At 43.4% G+C, this 23,986-nt stretch overlaps 2 protein-coding genes across 2 annotated transcripts in view; both read left to right on the top strand.

Annotated features, from left to right (window-relative positions):
• Nucleotides 1-23,986, top strand: part of LOC119649260 — a 238,399-nt gene that overhangs the window by 54,653 nt on the left and 159,760 nt on the right. The gene's annotated exons all lie outside the window — the stretch shown is intronic.
• On the top strand, nt 11,797-12,644 carry LOC119649263 (glutathione S-transferase 1-like). The gene is made up of 2 exons (XM_038051349.1): nt 11,797-12,185; nt 12,251-12,644. The coding sequence occupies exons 1-2, from the start codon at nt 11,841-11,843 to the stop codon at nt 12,569-12,571; spliced, it is 666 nt and encodes a 221-aa protein (XP_037907277.1). The 5' UTR covers nt 11,797-11,840; the 3' UTR covers nt 12,572-12,644.

Raw genomic sequence — 23,986 nt, 5'->3', positions numbered from 1 at the left:
CAGTTTAACAGTCTCTTCATTTCCAGCGATGATCGAGTTTTCTTGCACCAGTATCACAAAAGTTTCATTCTGTAGGCCAAACCTTAACAGCAACTAGTGTCAGCTCCAAATTAACATTGATATGGCGTTACGATTTAGTGCTGATAACGCTCCTTGAATATAGAAACAAATTCGAATGGTGCGATGCTGCCAATTGCATCTAGAATGTAGTTATCGTTTTTGTAATGGACCCGGCCAATTGTAGGATTGGCTTTTCCGGAAAACCCCGATAGGTCTGATATGACCGACTTGTCCGTGATGGCTTTTTCTTCTATCTAGCCACGCAGCCCAATTCGAGCCTTACCTTCTCGAACGCATTGCCTCTAGTCCTCTCATTTCAACAACTGGGTCCGCCAGGTCTTGATACCAAATAATAAAACTCTACCAGAATTCACTGAGTCTTTCCATTGCTTTCCCTGATTCGCAACTGGTCTAGAGCCATTGACTTTCCCTTTGACTATTCTCTCGAACATTTGCTGAAATTGGCGCCAATCGTAACATTCTATCTAGCTATCACCTGTTTCCTAGTTTAGACGAAGATCCTGGCTATTCCTTTTTTTACAGGTAAACCTACTACATTCGCTGTATTGTCAAGTTTCACGGATGTGTACTTGGCACCAAAAAGGAATAAGATACTGACGTCATCAGTGTACGCAACTATTTGCACTCCTTAATCGTTTCTATTACTTTGAAGAGCTAATCTATTGTTGAGCGTGCACCTGTGAAGCCGCCATAGTACTTCCCGATAACTTTTATCCTAGAACTTCAGTCCCTTTTCTAGGACTTCGGCGAATATTTTGTAGACCAAACAAACCAATGAAATCTCCCTATAATTATGGTTTACGAAAGTGTCCTTGTCTCCGGTTACCCTCCTGCTGGGACGTGATCCCACCAATAGGGTTACCTGGCACAGCGAAGGCCTTCAGCCTCGATAAAGAGACCCATTTGGGCTCGCCCCGAACACCGAGATTGAAGGAGAACTCCCGTCGCTCCAGAAATTTAAAGGGGCCCTTATATGATGTGTGGCCGCTGCCGAGGAGCGTCTACCCTAATGACGCCCTGCGAGCATGTCTCACGATCCATGAGGATGTCGACCTCCGGTGCCCTATGTCGAGAAGGTGGAGTCGGCCGCAGCTGGGTTGAGTTGTTTCGAAAAGAAGCTCGTCGGTTGCCAGGTTTAGTTGATCTGTTGGTGAAAGCGGCACCTATCGTGTATCTGAGGGATCGACGAACACGGCTAGGGATGCATTTGGTCGAGGAAATGACAGTAGGGTGGCATCAACAAGCCTCAGTAGACCCGGAGTTTTTCGTTTTGAACCCAGATAAGTAGGCATTGGGGATCGCTTAATGATGAGCGACCTTGGGCAGGAAACGACGACAGAAGTTTAACATGTCCAAGAATCTTCACAGGTTCTTCTCAGTAATTGGCCGGGGAAAGCTTTTGATCGCTTCAACCTTGTCTGGGACTGCTTGAATTCCATCAAAAGTGATTATGTGAAGGAGGAGGAATTTTCACTTTTCAACATTTAGAACCAGCTCAGCTCATCCACGTAGACGAAACAGAAATATAAGTTTGTGGATGAATCGCTGAAATGTCTGCGCAGTGTTGCACAAGTCAAATGTCATCCTGGTGAACAAGAAAAGTCCGAAAGGTGTGCAAATAGCCGTCTTCGGTATATCTTCGGGAGCAACTGGGATTTCGTGATACGCCTTGGCCAGATCCAAGGTAGTGAAAGCACGGCAGTTTGTCTATGAAGGCATAAAGTTATGGATGAGTGGAGTAGGGTATTGGTCGGGAATTGGCTGAATATGAAATCTCCACGAGGCCTCCATTCGCCTTTTGGTTTAGGTACCAAATGGATTGGAGATGCCCAAGAGCTATTGGAAGGTCTGCAAATACCCTGTTTCGGGAAATCATCGAACTCTTTCTTTGCAACAGCTGGCTTCTGGGGTGATAGGGGGAATACCTTTGAAAAGATGGGGAGCCGGTAGTGTTGATGTGTTAGTACACCTCGTGCTTAACCAGCTGGGAGTAACTACTTTCAGTAGTGACGTTGCGATATTTTCGGAGGAGTGCTTGAATGCGAGTGTCCTCGAAAACAATGGAAAGAGTCCCTTTTTCGTGGATGGAATTTCTTCCTGACGACTTTAAAAAGGTTGCGAAAACGTACGCCATAGCACGAGATTCACGTCCACCTGCCTGTAGCCGTAAGTCTTAACGTGGGGTGGAAGGAAAACCGACACCTCAGCGCTCGTGTCGATCAGAAAGCAACACCTGCTCAAAGGGTCGAAAATTGTTAGGGGATGTGGTACTTCGCTTCGGGTAGCCGCCACCGAGGCACCCAGCAAGCCTATTTTTTTGTTGTATTTAAATTGCGTCCGGTAGTACATTTTGCTGCTAGAGTTCTGAATTTACATTGGTACCAGCAAATTGTAAAGGCCAATGAGGATTCCGGCGTGCGACTTCCCGAACACACTTGTCAGGAAATAAATCTCAACCGTGACTGCGACTCAACCCGAACGCAAGGTACCGACAGTCGCCGTAAGCTTGGAAATTGCGTCCTCAAGTGTCGTTACCACTGACTTGAGATCTTCTACCTCCCGATGTGTGTCTCTAGACGCTTGCGCGACAACGGACCGCGCGTACACCGCGTGGGATTTGCCGGCCATGGCGAACAGCAGCCAGAGCCTTTTCTAAAGCTATGAGCCAGCCTTATCCCCACCCAGCTGCTTCATTTCTCGAAGTGGGGTGGTGAGCGTCAGTTTTGACATACGGGGATGTGGAAGGAAATAAAGAGAGGCGCTTGGGGGGGTTGGAAAGGAAGAGGTCGGGAGTGCGCCCGAGGAGTTTTTGGTGGTATTGAAATTCAACCCAGAGCAAGTATTCATAAAGGGAGAAAGTAGAAGGGAAGAATGGGAACGTAGAAGGGAAGAATGGAGCATGAGGGTGCCATATAAAAGAGGCTTCACTTCAGATAAATCAGCAACGGATCAGATTTCCCCTCTGAGATGGAAAATCTGTTGGAATACGGACACCAGTCCAACCAACTGTACAATGCCGTGAGAGAAGTCGGAATTCCGACCAAATTGATCAGAATAACTAGGCTGACCCTGGCCAATGTGCGAGGTCAGATAAAAGCAGGATCATTTTCGAGACCATTCAGCGTCATCCAGGGCTTAAAACATGCGTCCTTTTCAACCTGGCCCTGGAAAAAGTGATCTGTATGCTGGGGTAAGCGCGGGGAGCACCATCCTGTTTATGTCCACCCAACTACTGGCCTATCTAACGATAAGAACGACCCGAGACACACAAACTACCGTCATCCAGAGCGAAAAGGCGGCGCGAGATCTTGGGCTGCACATCAATGAAGGTAAGACGAAATATATGATGGCAACGTCAGCATCAAAACCAACCAACTAACATCAAATGGCACGAGAATAATAAAGATAGGAGAGTGCAACTTTGAGATCGTTGATAATTTCTGTTACCTAAGGTGGAAATCTGCGAACGGTTGTTGGTTGCCAACAGAGCCTATTTCAGCTTACAAAAACTGTTTCACTCGAAATGTCTCACCCATAGGCTCAAAGCTCTTACTGTACAAGACAATGTTTTAATGTTTTTGCGAGATTTGGGTTCTTAGCAAGAAACATCGTGAATTCTTGGCCACGTTTGAGAGAAGAATCCTCTGAAGAATATTTAGCCCTCTAGATGACGATGTACGATTCCGTAGTCTACATAACGACGAAATCTTTGAGCGATACCATGAACATCAGCTTGTGGATCAAATCCGGCTACGATGGGCGGATCACTTAACTCGTATGGATGAGGATGATGCAACCCGAAAAGTCTATAAGAGTAATATGGAAGAAAAAAAGACCAGGCAGACACTGCCCGAGATGGAGCGATGACGTAGACCAGGACGCCAGGCAGCTTTTAGGGATATCGAATAGGTGAAGCTCGGCGCAAAACTGGGATGTCTGGAGTTCCTTATTAAGACAGGCCTAGAAGGGACAACGCTTGTTGGGCGTGAATGATGATGATATCACCAAAATCCTGACAAATAAAAACCGCCGAAATGACAAAATTGCAATCCATCTTTAAGATGCACATGATGATGATGCTGAAAACATGAAGACGTGAACGAGTCTTTTTAATATAGGCGAATTTGTCTGGAAAGTTACATAATAGTATGGATGGAAAATCATTTGAATTTTAGAGGAAGTTTGTTCCTTCGCAAAGTCCGGGCAAATTCCCATCATACCATCACATCATCATATCTCCTGCATTTTAAATATGTATATCCCTTTTACTTTTCATCTGGTATTGAAACCACCCACCAATAACAAAAACTTTTACTGTTTCAAATTTTGTTAGAACCACGCTACTATCTAGACACTGAGTTACTTTTTCAATCTTTAGCCGCTCATATATGTATTTTCCAAATCTTAACCATTGTCTTTTATTCGAAGAAACTACCTAAATTTGTAATGAAAATTCAGATGCTACCACCGTACTGCACCATTTCCAAATTGAAACTGTCTTCTTCAAGAAAAAATCCCGCTTTCCGTGGTTACCTTTTCCCAACCACCCGCATAAAGATCGTTCTAGCTGCACCCAGGATCGATACAGGTACGCACCCAGTCGAATTGCATTTATCCACATTAGATCTGTACGTAATTGATTTGCATTCAGATCGAGATACACCTGATTTGTATTCATATCTGCTAACAACCAAGCTACATGCAGATCCGCACGTACATCAATGACGCCATTGGCGCAATATGGGAATAGTGGCGGTACTTAAGAGGTATGGGAACAAAACAAACACTACACCTTTTATAGATTACCAAATTAAGGAGGGCACCCACAGCTTTATTAACGTAAAAAGGCTGTGCATATTACATTATGATATAAATGACGCCAGCCGCGACTAACAGATCAACCAATTGGCTAGGATATGTAGTATGATTCTTGTTGAAGTAAACTGAATATTTAATTATACTCATAGTCGCTGGTTGAACATGACTCGAAATCAGTAGGTTATAAGGACCGCTACTGGGTTTTTTTTCGCTTCCAAATCCAATTTAAATATTTCAGCTGAAAGACTATTGTTTTAAATGAAAAGTATTATAATTAGCGAGACCAAGTAAGAGCAGCAGGGTCACTCTCGAGACCACTCAACATCAACAGCGGTCTAAGATGAGGGGATTCCCTATCGTGCGTCCTCTTTAACCTGGCCCTCGAGAGCCTCGCGATGCAGATGTCTTAACAAAAATAATTGCGAACTCTTGGCCGCGTTCAAGAGAAGAATCCCGTGAAGGATTTTTGGCCCCCTATTTCAGGACTCCGTAGTCTACATAAGAACGAAATCTATCAGCGATACCATAACCGCTAGACTGTGGATAAAATCCGGCTCAAAACCTAATCCATATAGATGAGGAGGATCCAGGCTGGAAAGTCTATAAGAGCAATATCTATGATAGAAGAAGAAAACGAGGCAGACCCTACCTGAGATGGGGCGCTGATGTAGGTCAGGACGCGAGACAGCTTCTACGGATTTCGAATTTGTGAACCTCGGCGCAAAACGGAGGTGCCTGGAGTTCCTTGCTAAGGCATTCCATTCCGATTTAACCACTTTAGCATCGCTCCAAGTTTCAGAAATTTCTCGAGGAGTTAGGGAGGTCCTTGAAACCCTTTCAAGGTGGTTGACAGCAATTAACTGAGTTCAGGGGCTAATTAGGCCATGACACGTTTATTTATTTTGTTATTATCTTTTATTTTGTTTAAACATTGTAGTTTTAGTTCCGGATGTTTAAATAACAATTAATGACCGCCCTACATATTTTTCTATTGCTCGCCTTCTTGATGAATGTGTTACACCTCCATTTCTAACCCTCGAACTTCCCCTGACCAAGGAACGGAACTGATTCGCTGGAAACTTTCAATTCTGGCTTACTTGACGGAACATACGTCGACTATCTTTCTTGCTCGTTTTAATTTAATAATTTATATCGTTTAATTATTTTTATGTTTCTTTAGCCTTTGCCCTACGCACAAGCGAGGTCGACTTGTCGTGATCGGTCGCGCCATTTTGTTTGATTTGGATCCAGTCGATTTGGATTCAGTCGCTAGGCTTTCAAATCTCCGTCTAGCGTATCAAGCCATCTTTGTTTCGACTGGCCTTTGGTCGCTTCTCATCGACTATGATGGTCAGACCAATCTTGGCAAATGAATTCTCGTTAACGTGAATTACATAACCAAACCATATCTCGCGATTTTTTCACGATCGGTGCAACCCAATATAAATCGCGGATATCCTCATTTCGAATGCAGTCAAGGCCTGTTATACTACTAGTCCAACGCAACATCTTCCTCTCTATTACCGCAAGACACCATTCATTGTCTTCTATAGTTGGTCAACACCCAAAATCATAGGCGCTAGGGCGGATGACATTGCCGTAAATTGAAGATTTGAAACGTTCATTGATACGTCGATCACTTCATGCAGGTTGCGTTAATGCGTGAAGCAATTTCATAAGTCAGTTTTCCGTTGGCTGATAGCGTTGACCCGGAATATTTAAATCGCTCAGTTCTGGGCAGGTCACTGCCACTGACAGCGATAGTGCCTATTTCATGGGGATCGGTCGTCAAAAATTCAGTTTTGTTTAAATTCAATCTGAGACCGTGTTGCATGAGGCGATCATTCCAATTTTTCGACAAGCTTCTCGATATCACTTTTGCTATTAGACGCTAGGTTAACATCAACTGCATATAGTAGTGTATAGGGTGCTGGTCGTTGATCTTGAACTCTGCAAATTGCCTCCCAAGTAGTGATGTTGTCAAAATCTTTGCGCTCGGCGTCTAATGTCTCCACATTCTTTAGCAAATTTCTTTCCCTGATTAGTTCGAACAGGAGTCAAAATTTTCGTGATTCGACCTGTCTGTAGACTACCTTGAACAAATCCCGCTTTGCTGTTGTAACGAATTCGTTGGCGGTTACGTTCCCAAATTTTCCTCACTGCTTCACTTAGATTCTTTGTCTCTCTCTCTTTTCTCTCGATCGGTCATTTTGTCAATTTTTCAGTTGCACACGCTTTCCACGAAAACTGTGAGATCCCAGACACACAGAGAGTGCCATGACTTTGCGTGCACTTCAAAAGAGGTTCCCTCTACATATAGAGAAGGAATGTAATTTTTTTTTTCTTGAAATATGTCCATGTGAGACTTATAATGAAAAGTCATGATTAGTGCTTTGCCAGACAAGTATTGGTTTTTATAAGGCGAACAAGTGCAAATTTGAAGTGAGATAGGACTAATTTTCAGAAAAAAATCGACATTTTCCCAAATGAAGCTAATAATACTACATTGCAAAATTTTGTAAATTGATTGGGAACCCCCATTAAGTTAAGGACCTCGAAATTGTGCACTAGTTCATAGTTGGCTGGCGTCACAAACGAGCACAAAAGAACGTCCCTCACATAAGAAAAGACAAAACCTTTCATCTCTGCATTCATTTTCCATTTTCCCGATTTCCTTTTTTCTTTTTTAGCCTTTGTCCCGTTCACAAGCGGGGTCGGCTCGTCGTGATCGGTTTCGCCATTTGGCTTTATCGAATGCCTGATCTGGGTGCAATCTCGAGGCTTTCAAATCCCCATCCAGCGTATCAAGCCACCGTTGTTTCGGTCTACCTTTTGGTGGTTTACCATCGACTTTGATGGTCAGACCAATCTTGGCAAGTGAATTCTTGTTAGCACGAATTGCGTGACCATACCATCGAATACGCCTCACTCGCAATTTTTCCACGATCGGTGCCATCCCATAACGATCGCGGATATCCTCATTTCGGATGTGATCAACACGTGTCACACCACTAGTCCAACGCAACATCTTCATCTTCATTACCACAAGACGCCGTTCATTGTCTTTTATAGTCGGCCAACACTCAGAACTATAGAGAGCGATAGGACGGACGACATTGCGATAAATTTTAGATTTGAGACGTTCGTTGATACGTCGATCATAAAGAACACCAGTTGTGGAACACCACTCCATCCAGGTTGCGTTAAGGCGTGAAGAAATTTCATAACGCAGTTCTCCATTGGTTGATAGCGCTGACCCGAGATATTTAGATTGCTCAGTTCTGGGCAGATCATTGCCGTTGACAGTGATTGTGCCTGTTTCATGGGGATCGGTCGTCAAAAATTCAGTTTTGTTTAAATTCAATCTGAGACCGTGTTGCATGAGGCGATCATTCCATTTTTGAACAAGTTGCCCAAGATCATTTTTGCTATCAGATGCTAGGAAAACATCATCTGCATAAAGCAGTGTATAGGGCGCTGGACGTTGGATGTCCCGTGTGCCGTAGTCCATGACAAAACAAAGAGGAGTGGTGAGAGGGCGCTACCTTGATGAACACCAACAGAGACACGAAGCGGTTTTGATACAACCACCATACTTCGACCTTTACTTTTCGGATCGTGTTAGAGCAATTGAATCCTGCGCACCTGTTCTTCTGGCACTAAGTGCTGTCGTAAAGCATATCAGATGAGTTCTGTGACACACGGTCGAACTCTCTGGTATGGGAAAGTAACCGGATCGGATGGTAATTTGAACATTCTGCTGCACTACCTTTCGTTCTCCATATTGGAACTGTGGAACTTTCTTGCCAGTCAAATGGTGTTCTTTCTTACTGGATAACCCGATTAAAGAATTCACTGAACCACCTCAGATCCGATGTTGTCAGGGTCTTTTGCTTTCCCAGATTTAATTCGTTTTATTGTCTCCACAACTTCAGTTGGGCTGACTGTTAAGTCCATGAGGGTTTTACGTGAGCACCTGTCTGGAAGACTTAATCCCACGATCCTCTTAGGACACGGATTGATTTTGTGACCACAATCAAAGCCGCGCTGAGACAAGCAACAACAGTACCAGTTTATATCAAGTGCATGGCTTAGCATTCATACTAGTGGATGCAAGACCTACCTAAATCTCCACCGAACTAAGGAATAAGGTGTTCAAAACGCAACACCACGCCAAAGCCCGAAGGTCTCTTCTCGCTTGAGCATAACCACAACCCCCATGAAACTCCCACTAGGGGGCCTACCGCAAATAACCGAGCTGTACTCACATACAAAGGGAGTTCACCCAAAGTATGAGAGTCCAGGGGCTATCCCGGTTCCCATGGTGCCAGTATACCCCTGGTAAGGTTTCGTGGCCAATTACCACTTCAGCCTTTGGAGCATTCGCCTAATGCATCACGGCCGGCAAATCAAAGTGAGTACAGCGTCTCCCGATGCTACCACTATGGAGGTTCTCCTCGGCCACTTGGTTTTGGTTTGGCCGACAGGGTTGCCGCCCCGTCTTCCTCACCGCCACCTCTGAGCACCCAGTTGCGCTGATAGGATCAGACTCCAAATGTCGGCACTGATTTTGGAAGTGAAGAATGAACAAATTCCTGAAGTATTCTCGCCATCTATCCGTTGCGGCTCGACGGTTGGTAAGCAAAGTGTTGTCCTTGTCATTAACGCAACAGAAGTGTTTGATTCCCTGTGTACGTGCGTTACGACTTTTGGCAAGTGGATACAGATCTCTCTCGCCATCCTGAGCTCGAGTGACAGCGACTGCTTCCTTTGCTTCCCGGTTGGCATTCTTATAAATTTGCCAATTGACCAGCGTTTTATCGTCGAGAAATTTGTGGTAGAGGCGTTTCTTTCCACGGACCTTCATTTCAACATCATCATTCCAAAGCCAAGTATCTCGGTTGATTTATTTACCCGAGGGTTGCAGAGGCCGCTTTGTGGATCGTGTTTTTCATTCGGTACCACGATTCTTCCACATTCGTAATGGTCGGTAATCGCGTGACACGTGACAAATCTTTTCATCGAAAAGTTGCCAGAAGGCATCTTTTTCGGCATCAGGTCGAACTGTTTGTGGAGCATTCGCGGTGAAGAAGTGACTAATGCGATCAGCTGATATAATGGTGAGCTTCATCAGCCCATCATCAAACCGTTGTAATTCTTTAATGGCACCACGGAAACCCTTTGAGATGACAATGCCAACGCCGTATTGAGTGGGTGGGCTACCCAAATAGAGAAGTTTATAGCCATTTTTACGGCGTTCTTGTTCAATGTCGCACCTTTTGGCACCAGACCATCGGGTTTCTTGCAATGCGCAGATATCAATGCGCCTTTTCCGAAGGGCTCTTGCGAGTTCCTCGGTCTTTCCAGTTAGGATGCCAGAATTTAGCGTGTAGGCACGTATTTGTTTTGCTCGGACTAACTTACTTACATCCTGACGCCGTCCATACGTTAGGAACCTTTGCCCATTTCTCGACAGGATCGAAACCCTTCCTGTCCCGTCGGCTGAGGTGGACGCCCTAGAATTTTTCCAAGGCTTGCTACTAGATATGATCATGTTGTTTCTAACGACATTGTATGCATTTCCTTGGTCAGCCTGTCGCGGGGCCTGTCAACAAGAGAGATCAGATAGGATTTAGCATAGTGGAATCACTGCAACTATACTTTATTTATATCTTTCCCGGATCTCTGCATTTTATTTTTGTTTTACTGAGTCTGGTTCAAAGCACGTTGCCTCAAACACTCCTCCTTTACCTAGGCTTGGGACCACAATGCTATGTTAATACCATGGCAGAGTTAAAATGAATATTCCCACATAATATATACATATATTACGTGCTAAGTTCTAATGGGACAAATGTCTACTAATAAGGTTTTACAAAAAAAAATATACAAACCCTTTCATACCTGAAGCGTCCAGCTTCGGTTCCCCGACTTGTTTGGCAATAATTTAGGAGAGACCAAATTACCAGGAAATCCGACCAGACTTCCAAAATTATCTGGCAAAGAGGTAAGCACGAGTTGTTGGATGCTTCGTTGACACTATATTTAGGTATTAGTTAGTCTGAAGCGTCAAAATTCAGCACTTTTTGAGTTTGGCTGATAGTTCTGACTTCGTGGTTGACAATAGTCAAGAAGATCCTTTTGACCATCTTCAACTCTGCGAGCCACTAAAGTGTGTATAATAAATACTCTCTACATATAGCACCGCAACCATACAAGATGTGTTCATATGTTTTCATTTGTTCATTCAAATAAGTGGTATACCACATTCTTAGCAATTTATAATAATAACTTATCTTATGGAAATGTTACTTTGCTGGGAAATCCCGGACTTCTTCCGCTTTTAATTTTATAACTCACTTGATATAACTTGAAATTCCCTCGTTTGAAGTCATTGCAGTATTTTTAACTTTGAACCTACTCATTTTCGTATGCCCAAAGTCATATGTATCACGGGTTATTTATGTCCAACCAAAGATTCTTCTTTCTTCGGATTATATACGGAACTCAGAGATCCACGAGATGCTTAAGACCAAGTTTCTACCGGAATAACTTAATTGACAATTAGAAGAGACGTAATGTATATCTTTATATATCTATATACAATATCTTCAGTTTATAATATATTCAATCTTGAATATAAACCCAGATATATCGTACATTGTAAGAGATTCATATAATGAATTAATTTCTAAACAAAAAAGGAAGTGGATTATCAGAAAACGTGTGTGACTTCCTTACTTTACGTAGTAGTTTTATATCTGAACTATTATAAAAAAACATTCTAATAAACAAACCATAATATCAGCAATACACATGCTCAACTAACAACAATGGATCACTTAAAGTTTTTATCGATTCGTGACTATGCGAATATGGGGGTCTATAAAACTGAACTCTCTGGTGCGAGTTAGTAGTCAAGTGCTTCTTGAAAAGATATCATGGCAAAGCCAATAGTATACGGAACTATAGTAAGCCCTCCGGTCCGGTCGGTTCTGTTGACTGCTAGTGCTCTGAATTTAGAGATTGATTTTAAGGAAGTTAGTTTGACCAAAAAACAGCACCTCACTGAAGAATACCTCAAAAAGAACCCTCAACATACCGTGCCAACTCTAGACGATAATGGAAAGATCGCTTGGGACAGTCATGCCATCGCAACCTATCTTATTGGGAAATATGGTAAAAATGACGAACTTTATCCAAAGGATTTGTATTTAAGAGCGAGAATAGACCAACGTCTACATTTCGATACAGGAGTCCTTTTTCCTATACTCCGAGAAATAATTGTGAGTAAAGATAGTACCTTTATCTTTTTACACATTTTCAAAAATAAGCACGTCTCATTTTATAGCATGAGTTGGTATATATGAAACAACCTGAATTGTCTGAAAGAACGAAAGGAAAAATTATTGAAGGATATGACTTTCTGAATACTTTCCTTGCTTCGGAACCGTACTTAGTTGGAAATTCTCTAACGGTGGCTGATCTATGTTGTCTATCTACGGTAACAACACTTAACATCTTCATCCCCATCGATGCAACGAAATTTCCAAAACTTTCTCAATGGGTTGACAAACTGACAAAACTGCCATATTATAATACAGCTAATAAGCCTGGTATAGATGCATTCGCTCGGGCAGTAGGCCAAAAAGCAGCGGAAGGCAAAGCTTAGAAAATGAAGATATAAGTGTATCAGTTAATATTGCGAGATCGTAATTTGGATATTAAAATATTTGGTTATCGTTTGTGGTTTTTTATTGTTCGCTCTAATACTCACCATATTCACTGCTCTCATTATACTCTTATCGGATGTATGCATCAAGATTCGGAAAAATGGAACTGTGAAAAACTACATTAGTACCTGTCATATTTTGGCAACAGTACAATTCCTTATTATAGCCTAGTGTTCAGAATACAATATTCGAAAAGGATAGTGGAAAAATGTATATATATTTGTCCGGAAGAGAAAGTCCTTTTCCAATTTATATTTACTCAGCTCTGGTGGCCGAAGTAAGTTCAGCATCAGGATCACCGAGTTGAGCAGAATCAACGAAATCATCGACATGCTTGGTGAAGGGAGCCGCGGGAAGCTGGAGGTAAAGCTCATAAGTGCCAAAAAGGTGTAATCCACAGATGTGCAGCATTTTAGGTTGGTGTTTAAACTATACCAAAAGATTCTCAGGATACTCTTAAAAGGTCACCTATGATGTTTCATTTTTTTGTGGATTGAAAACTCAAGCGCAACAAGAAACTTTGAGGCGTCGTTTTTTTAAAAACAAGGAAACGCCATGGATGTGACTTAAAATATTATCAGAACAAGTTGTATCATCTTCAATGGAGTGCTCCACAATGAATCTGCAATGGGAAGAAGCATACATTGGCAGAACTCCTGCATGGGGGTTGACACCGGTGGAGGACTCACATATGTTATAACATTCTTCAAAACGTTCAACAGAGAAAGTCGAAGAAAGAAGAGCTGCAGACGTGAACGGAACTCACTTGATGTTAATTGATGAGATCAGATATGTCCAAACTAGGCATCACGATCTGGGGAAGGCTCCCAGCTGAAAATATTGTATAAGATTACTCCACTCTAACCAGGGATGGAGCAGTCCAGGGTGCTTATTGGGGGATACGAACCCATGCGCACAAAGGATTGCTTAAACCTCACCAAAAAGAACCTCCGAATCATAGTGGGAATTCTCACTGGTCATTGTCGGCTGAACTACCACCTAGGGAAGCTAGGGATATCTACGGACACTGCCTGCAGGTTCTGTGAGGAGGAGGACGAAACCTCTATGCACGTCCTGGGACAGTGTCCAGCACTTGTGCAAAGTAGGTCGATACATCTGGGAGAACACTTAATACCAGATGCAAAGCTGAAACTTCTGGAAGTGGGGAACATACTAAAGTTCCTAACGGTTACTGGCCTGCTTGAGATACTATGATCAACAGGTACACTATAACCAGTAAAAGGGGCACAATAGTTCTTCAAGGACGCGGTGCGACTTTCCCTTAACAAAATAATAATAATACTCCACTCTATCATGGAGGTAGATTTGAGGAAACCATGGTAACTTAAGTGGGAAGCACACTGACAGCATATATACTTATCTGGCAGACTCAGTGTCCTGAGCCGATGCCAGGACTAAGTTATCTGATAAAGTATCTAGAATCAGAGATTTTGAACTTTTGATCGGTTGCAATGCAAACACTGCGTTTGTTGTAAAAGAGAGGAAGGGGTCCATTTGAGCGCGTAAGGTATACCCCAGAAAGAAGTGAGGTAATCGATCTAACAATGTCAACTTCAAAAATGTTTAACTTGGTTAATGGCTGGCACAATCTTGATATCATCCTACTATTGAACGGAAAACAAATAGAAAACGAATGAACTCCTTGGCGGATATAGGCAATAAAAGCAAAATTCGAAACTGAATCTGATATTGTGCTTTGAAAAGGGGTGCCTTTTACTTGAGCTTAGTGCTGCAACAGTTCTCAGGTGGAATCAAAAATTGAAAGACTTCAGGAAGTGCAGGAAGTGGGGGCTATGTGCTTACTTCTTGGTAAAAGAAGAGCAACTCTGAAAGGCGTAGAAATTGAGGATGCTATCAGAGAGTATTGCGTTACTTTTGTAAAGTAAATAGACGATATGCTAACACGCCACTGGTGTGCGCTGAAGTAGGTGTAGATAGGTACCTGCCGATAAAAACAATGAAAGGCTGTCCTTAATGGGGATCTGCGGTTGATCCAATGCTCTGTGAACCATAAAAACTGCTCATACATGCCCAGCCATATCCGAATAATGTGGTTATGCTTGCTACTTCCCGAAGCTTTTTAACGATCAGTAGAAATACATAACGTGCCTCTGATTTGGTTACCAGTTGAAATTTTTGACATGCATAAAAAATAGACCAAATTTTTTGCCTTCCAAAAATTAGGGGAATAACTCTTCAACTTTCTGAAGTAGTAAAATATTTTTAATTCTCTCCCAACTGGAAGCTTCTTTGAAACTGACATCGTGACAAAAATTTGAAAGGCGTAGGTACCATTCGACATTCCGAAATCATCGATAACGAAAGCGAAGAAGGATAAGTTGAAAGTAGACCGGTGGCGAAAAACGCGGTCAAGGGAAGCACTCCTGGATCAGCAAATAGATCTATTTGGATCTATAGAAGAGACAGTCAATTCCTGCAGGACGGGAGCATTACAAGATAAACTTTAGGAACGCCTAATGAATGCTACCTCAAAGCAGGACCCAAGTCCTTAGAGCGCTGGGCTGTCGTAGCAGAAGGTCGCGGTTCAAATCTCCCTGGTCGCAGAGAGATTTGTTATCGTGACTGGATGTCAGAGACCAGTCGACTTAGCTGTCATTGGGTACCTGAGTCCAATCAGGGTAATAATATCGGGCGAGCGCATGCTGACCACATTGCGTCCAACAGGATACCATAGGATTATGGTATCCTAGTGTAGTGTAACATTATGAAATGCTCTAACAGCAGAATTCGTCAAGAACTTCACGCAACATCGAGCACGTATGCAAAATGGTGTACTTCTGCATGGTTTGAACCAAACTGTGTGGGGGTCCCAGGATATCAAGCGAAGCCGTGAGGGATTTAGGTACGATGCCTGCAGCGGACAATATTATGGGAACTACAACCAGCCGCACGAGACGTCAAATTTCTTTGATTTCCCGGCTAATGGCTCATAGTTCGCCTTCTTCTCCAGGTAGATCAAAACGTGTCATAAGAGTAACCCTGGACTTGTATTCCAGTGTTTTCTAGCTCTCGTAGGAGTTCATAAGCGGTGATAGTCCCCGCCCTGGTGGACAACCTTGAGTAGTACTCATGACCCCTGACGGTACTTATATTTGCCTAATTCCACCCAGAAGGGCAGGATGTTTCCCACTTGCTTGCAAATCAGCGCATCTTGTATCTCTGTGTCCTATGCGCTCCTTCGATGTCTAAGAATGCACGCAGTGCTATTTCTTTTGTTTCTATGGCGCAATACATCCGTCAGCTGGTACAGAGCAATTTCGGTTCATTGTCCTGTCTGGTAAGCGTGTTGATACTGATGTAGGGGATTTTGCTTTAAAATGATAGTTTTAATACAGCTTCCTATGACCGGATTCGGAATGAAGACCACCTTTGCCCGCCTCCATGCCCTTAGTATATATCCTTAGGCTACCACTTGCCACTTTTAATAGCGATATGATGATTTCTAGGTCTCCCTGGAGTAGCGTTGGGAAAATGCCATCTACACCAGGTGATTGCTAATTTCCAGTTCTTCTTTCTTTCCCTTCTGTTTGTTTTAAAGGTGTCTAGTAGAATGTTGTCACATTAAGCCGAGGGACAGGACCCCGGGAAATGAGTTCTGCGAAGCAGGTGGTGTCCTCCTTATTCTCGGTGAATATCGAATTTTCCTTTTTTAAACAGTTAGGAGGAATTACCCTGTCTCTAGTCTGTCTTTGGCTATAGCTTTGAACAGAGTGGATGTTTCTGTGGTTCCTTCGATCCTTTCACATAATTCCCTGATCACATTTTGCTTCCCTGATTGCTTTCCTACACACCGTCAGTGCATTTTGTACTGCGACCAGCCTCCAGTTTGCCTTGTCCGGTCGAAAAGTTTTCGCACCTCTTTTGTCATTCCTTTTCCAGCAGGGTACACCCTTTAGTACTTTAACTGTCTTAGCCGGATAGCTGGCCTCAAATCCTTTAGGGACGAGTTTATGGAGGTCTTCCACCACTGTTTCCAGTTCCAGTTCATCCCTGAAATCACCGCACCTATGTAGATGAGCCATGTTATTGTCCAGGTGTCTTGCATAAGAGTCCCAATCTGCTCTCCTGGAATTCCTTACTACACAATGGAAGCGGGAGACAATTGAACCGCTTCGTAAGGCTCGTAAACTGCTAGACCTTCATGCCTTTTAAATACTATCAACAATGTGTTGCAGCGAGCAATCTACGACAGATTGGTGTCCATTGTTGAAGAACAAGGACGCCTTGAGGATCGGTGGTATTAATTCCGTAAGCTCAACGATTGATGCCGTTAAATTGATTGCTAACTTGCCGAAAATTTAATTTACGGAAAGGATAATACTACTTGATAGCAACCTCGAAAGTGAGTAACACATTTCATTTGCCAGATCGAAGTCTAAAACGGAAGCACCTGATGATGATTTGTGTTCCGAGATATCTGTTGGTAATGTTGGTAACCTCCCTATTACGGAGTAGCGCACAGTAGTGGCTTACATCGTTGACATAATGTAAGGAAGATCCATAAGTAAACCTGACGATGACAGGAATGGAGAGAAAATGATGGGTCGGCACGAAAGTGATCGCTGCTATTATGAAATGCTTGGAGAAAACATGCCAAACCCATTTACTTATTCACGCAGGTTCTCATGGGATATGAAGGCTGCCGCCACTAACTCTGTGAGCTTAAATTGAGCACTTCACATAATTGTTCAAATAGCAATGGGATCACAGAGCTAACGCAGCACGTACTCTTCTGTTGGCGGATATTTGTGGAGTGCTGAATTGATACTAGCGGAAAATCTAGCGTGGTGATTGTTGGCATTCTAGGAGAATTGAGATTCTGTCAACTCCAAGGTGGGGTCTTTCTAATATAAACTTAGAAAAGCAGAGGAGACTAGAAAAGGAGCCTAGTTCGAGCTAACTCTGTCCGGTGACGTAATACTTTGCGGGTTATAAACCAATCCACAATGAAAAAGATATTAGGTTCCTTTCGAATCCCGGACATCTCTTTAGTAGGAGATATAAAGTTAAGCAAGAGAGCAGAGAAGCGATTGCTGGCCAGGTACATGCAAAAATGCAGCGATAACCAGTGACCCTAAAAGCGTTCAGCAGTCTCTAGCTATCTTCAGTAAGGAATATAGAATTCGTTAGAACTCTATAGTTCTAGAACTTTACTGAGTAGTGAGCACTGAGGTCACTGTGATGCAGAAAGAGCTAGAATCTCGGATCGTTTGCAAAACAGGGATCAGTTTCTCCTATTGCAGGACTGACACAAGCAATTAGAGTGTGAGTAGCTTTTGCAAATTCTGCCATCAATAATTAGGCAAAGACTTCCCTTAAGGACAACTGTCAGAGCCCAAATGCTACTAAACACACCAATTTTTTTTTGAATCGAAACCAAAAGGCATACTGGATAGTTGGTGCTGTTACACACATACCCCCAAGAACCAATTATTTGGAATTAAGTTAGATTTGTTGAACAGAAATGCAGCAGCATGGCTACCACCTCGAATTCCTTACTCTGTTCTGCCTTAGGTCGAAACTGACGTGTGACGTTTATCAAGAAAGGACATACTGAACACCTTTGAAAAAAGAACAGTTCGGTCAGCCTGCTCCTAGGGCAGAGGAGGTTGCTTCTGCCCTAAATAGTCATCTATTTTTGTAAAAATTAAATGTAGTATTTATTACGCTTCCAGCAACATTATTCCATTCTTTCCTGCAAAGATACAGATAATAATAATGATGTTGGTCTAAGTACTGCGGAAAGTGAATTCATATAATTGTCACAACGCAAAGTGCCATTAAAACCCGCATCAAAATACATTTCTGTTTGATATACGAGCATGTAGTCACACTTCGGCTCAACAGTTTCAATTTAAATTTGCTAATAAATCAGCCCACGTAACGAATACAAACCTCCCCCCCCCCGCCCATTAAGCATATTTAACATATTCGAATCGGCAAATATTCACAACTTAAACACTGAAAACAAAATTTCTCCGACGTGAAAAGTTTATCCTTGGCCTTTCATCTGCCAGCTCACTTTGCACTGAACATAACTCAATATTTTCGCCATTACCGCAGGCACATTTACAGCCTTAATTATGAGTTACGTTCCACGATAAATTATTACCCAATGTCAATTCAGCGAAAATGTTTACCCTCCCGGATAGCAAACGCTGGCATTTTCGAATGTGTTTATTCAAAATTTATCGAGAGCTCTCCAAGGAGGGACACGACGTCGCGAAATAGAGGTAATCAGAATAAATGAGTCCTTTAGGGCGAATATTAGGAAATTCGGGAATTGTAAGACTAGCATGGGGCCGAGAGGCAGGTAAACATACTTCATGTTATCACTTTGATATTTCGCACGTATTTCGAGGACTCGTAAAGTTACTTAATCAAAGTTAATTAGTGAAGGTGGTGAACTTGTGATTAATTGAGACGTTTGGAATGTTTTCGTTCACTTTTATATTCGGAGATCCTTCCTGAAATTTAATTTGGTTATTTGAGAGTACGTATCCTAAGAGCAATCTATTTCAATATTTCGTAGAAAAGCATCAAAATAACATCCGTTTGGGTTCCTGCCTGTTAGGTGATGCTGAGAGACTGGAGAGAACCGCAGCTGGAACTAGAATTTAGGCCTCCTATGTTTTGTAGATTTTGAGGTTCCGAATGTACCCGGGGAAAATGGGGAGGGCGAACAGTTTTCGTTAAAAAAGCTTTCCCGGTATCTACATATAAAATATCGGGCTGTCCGCACCTCTTCCTTGTATTGGTTACATATAGGCGAGATGAAAAGTTCGATTTTCTTCAAAAGGTAGCTATCTCCACCTCCACGCCTTGATCGCTGGGAGTTCTTTCTTAACGAAAAACTGGAAACGGATAAGGATGAAGATGAATCTCTTAAACCTAAAAACAGGACAAATTGTATCAACTGGTCTTCTAGGTTGGGGATTAGGTAGAGCTGACAGCCCTACATGGAAAACCGATGATACGAAACCACAGAAGGAGCCTCGGACAGGCTGGACTTTAAAAAGACGAGCTCGGTAACGTAAATAGAATAACGAATTGCGCATTTTCTCATGGAACGTGCGCCCTTTGTACAGACCAAATGCTGTTGGACAGACGATACCCTGCCCCAATATAAGACCGATGTAACAGCTTTGCAGGAGATGTATTGGACAGGAACCGGTTTCTTGGAGAAGAGTCACTACACCATATATTATAGTGGCCATCCAATAAACCATATGCTCGGATTAGGTTTCCTAGTCAGCCAAAAAAATGGAACCTGCTGTCAACGGCTCTGAAAATATAAGCAACCGGCTATGGACGTTTGCGGGGCAAATTTACAAATATAAGCTTCATTAGCGTTCAAGTCCCTGCAGAAGAGACTGCAGAGTCGGTGATGGACATCTTCTGCGAGGCAGTAGAACAAACCCTCAAAGACTGTTCCAGGAACGATATCAAAATCGTAGTTGGGGACGTAGCAGCCAAGTAGGGACGAGCCCTTATTCAGGCGATACGATGACCCCCATAATTTACATAAAAATACAGATGATAACGCACTGCGGATTATTCAGTTAGCAGGGTCACGCGAAATAGTTGTTGGAAATACCTGATCTGCGCGGAAAACGGTCCAGAAACAAATGTGGGCCTCTCCAGACCACCTTTAACAAATTTCACCACGTACTGATCGAACACCACCGCCTTTCAGTCGTGATGAATGTCAGAACATACAGGGGGCCAATATAGACTCGGATCACCATCTCGTAGGCATGGTGCCCCGGGCTCGAATAACAACACCACCCAGAATCCCCTGTGACAATTAGGTGAGAGTTAATACCGAAGCCATCCTCAAAACAATCCTCCGCAACACCTATAAGAGGGAAATGCATGCCGCAATAACCACAGTCAGCAGAGATCCTGGAGATGAAGCATTAACAAATGATCTTCACAACCACCTGAAGACCATTTTCATTGATACGGCCACAAAGATACTTGGCCCCAAGCGCAAGAAAATTCGGAACGGCTGGTTTGACGATGAATGTAAGCTAGCAGCGGAACGGAAGAACGCTGAATACCGAGTAATGTTGCATTCTCCAAGGACGCGGACACGCGCGGACATCTACCTGACTCCGTCGAACGGAGAAGCGACTTCATAAACGGAAAATGGAAGCCTTGGAGAACCAACAATTCTGTGAACGCGAAAAATACACGGAAATTTTACCAACAACAGCTTTGCACACTTCGATGTTTATCCTGCCGAGACAAAAAGGAAAATCTGATTTCCGACAGAATGGGCATACTGGAACGATGGGTTGAACACTTTGATGAATTACTTAACAACCAGAACATCGGCGAGTTGCAGGTCCCACCAACTGAATACGATGGACAAATACCGCCACCCCCAAGTATAGAAGAAACAGTCCGTGCAATTCATTGGCTTGAAAATTATAAGTCGCCAGGAGCTGATGGAATTACAGCCGAATTGGTTAAATATGGAGGCAACCAACTACACCAAGCGGCTCATCAAATGATGCTGAAAGCCTGAGACAGCCAATCAATACCTGACGACTGGCAACGCGGCGTTACATGAAAAGGTAGATATCACAGAGTGCAGCAATTATAGAGGTATCCCGTTGCTGGGTACCATCTGTAAGATATTCTCCGGCATATTGTTAGGTCCAACCGCTCCATACTCCCAGAACATCATTGGCCCATACCAAAGAGTCTTCACTGCAGGCAAATCAGATTTTCTCTGTGCGGCAAGCGATGGAAAAACTGTTGGAGTATGGACATCAGTTGCGCCATCTTTTCATCGACTTTAAAGCCGCCAGAGTAAAATTGCACACGGCCATGAAATAATTCGTTGTCCCTACGAAGTTATTAAGACTGATTAGGCTGACCTTGACCAATTTGTGAGGCCAAATAAAAGCAACTCACGAGACCATTCGACATCCACAAGGGTCTAAAACAAGGGGATGCCCTATCATGCATCCTTTCTAATCTAGCCCTAGAAAAAGTAACCCGTGCTCAGGTAAATGCGGGGGGTATGATCCTCTTTGGGTCCACCCAACTACTGGCCTATACTGACGACATTGACACCATGGGAAGAACGACCCGGGACGTACAAACTGCCTTTATCCAGTTCGAGCAGGCGGCGCGAGATCTTCGCCAGCACATCAATGAAGGCAAGACAAAGTCAGCTTCAAAAACTAACCAACCAAAAACATCAGACCGGTCAGTTCAAATAGAAAGAATAATGATAGGAGGCTGCAACTTTTAGACCGTTGATAATTTCTTCTATCTAGGGTCTAAAATCACAACCGATAACTGCTACGACGAGGAAATCCGAGCACGGTTGTTGGCAGCCAACAGGCCTATTTCAGCTTACAAAAACGGTTCCACTGGAAACGTCTTACCATAGGGTCAAAGCTCTTACTGTACGAGACAATGATTTTGGCAGTCCTCATGTATTCCTCGGAGACTCACGTTCTTAACAAAAAAAAACTCCGAACTCCTGGCCGCGTTCGAGAGAAAAATCCTACGAAGAATGTTTGGTCCCCTACATGAGGATGGACGATTCTTAGTCTACATAACGATGAAATGTATGAGTAATACCATGACCGTCAAGTTGTGGATAAAATCAGCTGAACAGTTTACAGTGGGCGAGTCATTTAGTCCGTATGGATAAGGATGATCCGACCCGAAAAGTCTATAAGGGCAATATCTATGGTAGAAAAAGAACATGAGGCACACCCTGCCTGAGATAGAACGATGTCGTAGGCCAAGATGCGAGACAGCTTTTAAGGATATCGAATAGGTGGACCTTTGCGCAAGTGCGATGAAAGTGGAAATCATGAGTAGTTATCCATGGTTACCCGTCGCATCAAAATGCCAAGTCTGCTTTGCGCCTGTTCGACAGTGCGTCCAGCAACAAGCGCCGCGACGTCACATGCATAACCTGCCAGGCGCGACTCTTCTGGCATGTGGAGTCTAAGCAGACTATGATAAGAAGCGTTCCAGGGGTCCAGGATCTCATAGAGCAGGGTACAGTCTTTCAGATAATAATAATCGATGGCATCGATGCAATGCATATTTGATCAAGGCTTTGAAGAGTGTTATAGTACGATAAACTATAGTACACTGTAGGAGGCAACATGGCCAGCATTGCGCTCGATCGAGATTATTACCCTGATTCGGCTCTGCTACTCATTAACAGCTGAGTCGACTGGTATCCGAAATCCAGTCACGATAACAAATCTCTCAGCGAACGCTCCACTACGACAGCCCAGCGCTCTAACCACTTGAGCCATCCCGTTGTCTTTCAAATTATCCTTCAATATCCTCAGAGGCAGATCGGCACGTGGAAGGTATTGTCTAGTGTGCCTAGTATGTATTTCCATTTTACCCAATTAAAGGCATTTCTGACGTCAAGTGTTATGAGCAGCACCATCCGTCGAGTTCTGTGGCTATGTACCTCTGTTCGATAATGACATGCATGACAGCATCAATTGTGGAGCACCCTGCTCTACAGCGGAACTGCTGTGGGAACGAGTATCTCACAGCACGAATCTCTTCAGCAAATCTACTTCTGATGAGGTTTTCGAGCACTTTCCCGGCAGTGTCAAGCAGACAAAGTGGTCGGTATGAAGAAGGCAACTTAGGATCGCCTTTTCAAATGCTAATCAGCGCAAGCCTCGCAACCTTCCAACGAGAAGGGAAAATGCCCCCTTCAGAAAACTATTGCCAGGATACCACCGAGTCTTGCCTGCTTCTTGTTTTTCATAGAGGCTGGCAGTCCTCAACGCTCTCCACGTTGCTATCATCATCCCCGAGTGCGCAGGGAATAGTGTCCGTACAATGTGGTCCATCTGCTCGGGCTTAAGTGAGCAGGATTTTCGCAGAGCCCCGTCAGACTACCAGTTTTTAACCAAGTCCAAACGAAGATTGCCTCGGGAGTTCATTTATCCGAACCTGGGTGCCGGAACGTTGTTCTCGCCGCCATTTGGAGAACTCGTTTCCCCCTGTCTAGTCTGGAGTCTAAGTGAAATGAAGTATTGAAGTCATTCCCCACCAGGATCCGGATCTCTGTGCCTGACATAGCGCCCTCTAGAGCATCAAGCCTTCGTCGAAAGCCTGACATCCTCTCATTCGGTGTTTTATAGACATTGAAAAACATTACCCCTAAATATCGAATCCAGGCAAAGCCATCCCGTGTCGGCCTTGGCCAAGGACTCTGATGTGAGTGCCGTCTCGAGCGCAGATGGTAGCGGTACCTGATATATCGGAGTGCTATGAAACTAGGTTCTTGTTTCGGTACTGTTCAC

The sequence above is a fragment of the Hermetia illucens genome, chromosome 2 (genome assembly GCF_905115235.1).
Source record: "Hermetia illucens chromosome 2, iHerIll2.2.curated.20191125, whole genome shotgun sequence".
NCBI lineage: Eukaryota > Metazoa > Arthropoda > Insecta > Diptera > Stratiomyidae > Hermetia > Hermetia illucens.
The sequence above is the reverse complement of the archived record's forward strand: the minus strand, read 5'-3'. Positions and strand labels throughout refer to the sequence as shown.

Bases quoted from the DNA above. Each gene is read 5' to 3' on its own strand.
- LOC119649263 (XM_038051349.1), top strand. From the start codon at position 11,841: ATGGCAAAGCCAATAGTATACGGAACTATAGTAAGCCCTCCGGTCCGG. The intron at 12,186-12,250 runs GTGAGTAAAGAT...CTCATTTTATAG, and splicing joins CTATACTCCGAGAAATAATT to CATGAGTTGGTATATATGAA.